Source organism: Nematolebias whitei, chromosome 19 (genome assembly GCF_014905685.2).
Source record: "Nematolebias whitei isolate Nwh7 chromosome 19, NemWhi1, whole genome shotgun sequence".
In the NCBI taxonomy this organism is placed as follows: Eukaryota; Metazoa; Chordata; class Actinopteri; order Cyprinodontiformes; family Rivulidae; genus Nematolebias; species Nematolebias whitei.
The window spans coordinates 39,004,027-39,008,717 of record NC_056516.1 but is presented as its reverse complement, the minus strand read 5'-3'; the positions used below and the strand labels follow the sequence as shown (position 1 = coordinate 39,008,717).

Genomic DNA, 4,691 nt, shown 5'->3' with positions numbered 1-4,691 from the left:
GTGTGTGTGTGTCATGTGTGTGTGTGTCTTCATGTGTGTGTGTGTGTCATGTGTGTGTGTGTGTGTGTGTATGAGTTTGTTTCAGACGTCAGGGATGTTGTTTGTTTGTTTGTCTCCTGTGCAGATGTTTGTGGTAAATGTTGCACCTTTGTGTTTTGTGTTTGGACCTCGTCCCTGACGGTCGTTCAGCCAGAACCTCCTCTGAGTTTTTTAACGGGTCGTAACAGAACCGGTCGGGTTCTGAGTTTCTTTTGTTGACAAACATCTCCGGAGCTTTTGGACCAGAGGAGGTTTTGATGAAGGACGAGCGCCTCGTTGTGTCCTCGACGTGCGCACGTGTGTGCACGCTGTTGAGGGGTTCAGGGTAAATCGGAACAGGCGGAGGCGTTTCGGGTCAGACGGTTCCTGACAGGTTGAACATTGAAGCCAAAACAGCCAAAGAAAACTTCGGCTGTTTTTGAGAATCTTGGCTGCTCTAAAGTTTAAACTCAGCCGAAGGTTTATTCAGAACAAAAAGACCAAAATAAAGATTTAAAATTAAAATCGGAACCTGCAGATTTCAACGTTTGGATTCTTTTTGTTTTCACCTCTGTGACTGTTTTGTTTATTTTGGACGTTGTGCTAAAAACAACAACTTTATTTCCCTCTGATGCTTCTGAAACCAGAAACTTTACGTTTGGATTTAAATCTGTTTGTTTGTTTGTTTACCAACAGAAGACTTCTGTTGACGTCGTCCAAAGTGAAAACAGGCAGAGGCTTTAAATCAATAAACTGACCCCAACTTTACTTTGTCTCGTTTGTTTATTCTGCTCACAAACAAACAAACAAACATCTCTGAGGGGAAAACCTTCTGACGTTTTAAATTCTCCAGTTTGTTTGAAGTTGTTTAGAGTTTGAAACAGTTTTAATAAAATCTAGTTTTGACCTTTTTCAGCCGCAGCGCTCTGTTTGTTTACATCTTTGTAATTTTGTTTATAAAAATTAAGTTTTATGTATTTAAACATTTTATATTTGTACATTGTAAATAACTTCTTTTTAGATCTGGAGTCACTTTGGTTTCGTTTTGTTCCGTTTTAAAGTAACTTCTCATTCGTCTCGACTGTTTATCGTTTTGTTTTCAGTCTTCGCTCCACGTTTGTCTCCGTGTGTCCTGTGGTGGGCGGGGCCTGTCCAGTGTCCACGGTGTCCCTCGTCTTACGGGACTTACAGAAAATGTTTTCTGGCTTTGTTTGTTTAAACCTCGAGTCTCGTCGCCGGCTGCCGAACACAACAGCAACATTTGTGTAACTCAAGATGGCCGCCGCAGCTAACCTTCGGAAACAGAAATGGAACGGGTTCAGGTCAGTTGGAACATCTCAACATCTGGCAGTAAACCCTGTCAGCAAAATCTCTCAAACCACTGGACGAGTTTTAATGAACTGATTCAAGATGGCCGCCGCAGGTAAACAAACACGGCTCCTCGTCAGCGGCGTGTTTAGATCATTTTTATATTTTGAAGTTTTTCAGACTTCACGTCTGTTTCTCATCGTTCTGCTGAATCGTTTTGTTTGATCAGGACTGATACAAAGTTCAACGATCAATAAAAAACAGTTTGAATCAGCCGTAGGAGGTTTGAGGGTGTTTTAGCTGATGTTTCATGTCGACAGATCAAGATCAGTTCGGCTGTTTTCAGACAGGAAGTGGTTGTTTTGTGATGGCGGTCGGTCAAGTTTCTCATGAGCGCCGCTCTTCATCGTTTTTATATTAATATATTTTTATCTTAATATATTTTTATCTTAATATATTTTTATATTAATATATTTTTATCTTTTGTCTAAACTGGAGCCTGAAGGAATCGAACCGTCCTGTTGGGAACAAACTTTAATTTAAACGTTTCAGAACAACGAACACAAACAATTTAAAAACGTTCCGCGTCTCCTCCTCAATACTCCCCCTCCTCCTCAACCTCCTCGACGGAGTCGACCCCCACCTCCTCGTAATCCTTCTCGAGGGCGGCCATGTCCTCACGGGCCTCGGCGAACTCGCCCTCCTCCATGCCCTCGCCCACGTACCAGTGCACGAAGGCCCTCTTGGCGTACATCAGGTCGAACTTGTGGTCGAGCCGGGCCCAGGCCTCGGCGATGGCCGTGGTGTTGCTCAGCATGCACACGGCCCTCTGGACCTTGGCCAGGTCTCCTCCTTGGATCACAGTGGGGGGCTGGTAGTTGATGCCCACCTTGAAGCCAGTGGGACACCAGTCCACGAACTGGATGGTGCGTTTGGTTTTGATGGTGGCGATGGCTGCGTTCACGTCTTTGGGCACCACGTCTCCGCGGTACAGCAGGCAGCAGGCCATGTACTTCCCATGGCGGGGGTCGCACTTCACCATCTGGTTGGCCGGCTCGAAGCAGGCGTTGGTGATCTCGGCCACCGTCAGCTGCTCGTGGTACGCCTTCTCGGCGGAGATGATGGGGGCGTAGGTGGCCAGGGGGAAGTGGATGCGGGGATACGGCACCAGGTTGGTCTGGAACTCCATCAGGTCCACGTTCAGGGCGCCGTCGAAGCGCAGAGAGGCGGTGATGGAGGACACGATCTGACTGATGAGCCGGTTCAGGTTGGTGTAGGTGGGACGCTCGATGTCCAGGTTTCTGCGGCAGATGTCGTAGATTGCCTCGTTGTCCACCATGAAGACACAGTCCGAGTGCTCCAGGGTGGTGTGGGTGGTCAGGATGGAGTTGTATGGCTCCACCACAGCCGTGGACACCTGAGGAGCCGGATAGATGGAGAACTCCAGCTTGGACTTCTTGCCGTAGTCCACAGACAGACGCTCTACCAGCAGGGAGGTGAAACCAGAACCAGTACCTCCACCGAAGCTGTGGAAGACCAGGAAGCCCTGAAGGCCGGTGCACTGGTCCGCCTGAGGACAGGAGAAGACAAGTCCTGGACTCAAACTGTGCCGCTCGTGAGATCTCAGAGCTGCCAAGGCTGAATTAAAAATGTCCCAATTATAAAGTTACCAGTTTGCGGATCCGGTCCAGAACTGAGTCAATAATCTCCTTTCCGATGGTGTAGTGACCGCGGGCGTAGTTGTTGGCGGCGTCCTCCTTACCGGTGATCAGCTGCTCTGGGTGGAACAGCTGGCGATAGGTCCCAGTGCGCACCTCGTCTAAAGAGGTCAGAGGTAAATTAACCGACAGTCGTTTTAAATTAAAAGGTTCGTTTGGAGGGATGAGGCGTTACCGATGACGGTGGGCTCCAGGTCCACAAACACGGCTCGGGGGACATGTTTCCCGGCACCGGTCTCGCTGAAGAAGGTATTGAAGGAATGGTCGTCGTCTTTATTGACATGTTTGCCGAGCATCTGCCCGTCGGGCTGGATCCCGTGCTCCACGCAGTACAGCTCCCAGCAGGCGTTTCCAATCTGGACGCCGGCCTGACCCACGTGGACCGAGATGCACTCGCGCTGCCAACGACAAAAACAGAAAACAGATTTGATCTCAAAGCCGCTAAACTGATGATTTACCATTGAGACGGTCCAAAAGTAATTAAAATACTTTAAACTAAAAAGGGAACAGACCTCAGTTTAACTGTAATTTTATTTGTTTAAAATAAAAGTTAAAAAGAGACGATTGGCACATGAACCACACAAACTAAAATAATTTTTAAACTAGTTTTTAAACGACTAATTTCACTGCTCAGACCAGTGTTCCTTTAATCCAGATTTTAACTAACACACGAGCACACACTACTTGAGTAGATTAGCTCTTTAACCGGAAGTGCAACCGGAAGCCAACTTCAGCCTCGCGACCGTTTGGCGGGAGAGGAAACCGTTAGCCGCTAACGGCTGAGCTAAAAACCTTCACACTGTTTAATACTTAAACCAAGATAAAGATTAAATATTAACTTTCTTAACGACCAAAACTCCCATAGACGTCTTTCCGGTGGGACACGTTTTAATAAAAAGCAAAACAATGGGCTTTTTCTTCAAAACCAGTTTTTTTTTCCATCTGACTTTCTCCATTTAAAGAGACACAACCGTTTAAAAACAAAAACAATCACTCCCTAAAATCGATCCTTACAGTCTAAGGGTATTCAAATAAAATATACTTACCATTTTGTAAAATGGTTTTTGGGGTAAACTTTGATTAATAAAAGAAAAACTTCGACAAGAATGTCACAAGTCGACAGTTTAAGGCTAGTTAGGAATAAAATGGCGGACCAAACCGTTGATACCGCCATAGTTCCCGCCGTTTGGAAACAGACTGTACTATTATGAGACATTAGAGGGGGAGGGGGTTCAAAGGATCGGATTATACCACTATGTTTGACCCAAAACACTGTAGTTAATGATATATGATTATCACTTTAGTTCTGGTAAAAAAAAAACAACAACTATATATCAATCATTTTGTGAAACAGTGTCAGAGTATAACTATAATTGCTCTGTTCATGAGTTAGCTCGTCCCGTTAGCTCTGCTGTTCTACGTTTCACTTTTTGAATGGTATTACTGAAATAAATCAACTTTTTGATCATATTCTAATTTTATGACCTGCACCTGTACATATTGTAATCTATTGCTTAAATAACTCTTTTACCACTCATGTGTAACCCCCCGTAAGCCACACTGTTCACATTTCCCAGTAGTCGTTCATGGTCAAGTGTCAAAAGCCTTACATAAATACAAAGTAATACTTAAAGCCTTACATAAATA

General features: G+C 45.2%; 1 protein-coding gene across 1 annotated transcript; it reads right to left on the bottom strand.

Annotated features, from left to right (window-relative positions):
* Nucleotides 1-1,921: 1,921 nt before the first annotated feature.
* Nucleotides 1,922-4,193, bottom strand: LOC119425953 (tubulin alpha-1B chain-like). Its single transcript, XM_037693510.1, has 4 exons — nt 4,091-4,193; nt 3,220-3,442; nt 2,997-3,145; nt 1,922-2,896 (listed from the first exon to the last, which is right to left on the bottom strand). Exons 1-4 carry the CDS (start codon nt 4,091-4,093, stop codon nt 1,922-1,924), a joined length of 1,350 nt encoding a protein of 449 aa, XP_037549438.1. The 5' UTR covers nt 4,094-4,193.
* Between the last annotated feature and the right edge of the window lie 498 nt (nt 4,194-4,691).

Bases quoted from the DNA above. Each gene is read 5' to 3' on its own strand.
- LOC119425953 (XM_037693510.1), bottom strand. The intron at 3,146-3,219 runs GTAACGCCTCAT...TGACCTCTTTAG, and splicing joins CCTGGAGCCCACCGTCATCG to ACGAGGTGCGCACTGGGACC. The intron at 2,897-2,996 runs GTAACTTTATAA...TCCTGTCCTCAG, and splicing joins TGGACCGGATCCGCAAACTG to GCGGACCAGTGCACCGGCCT.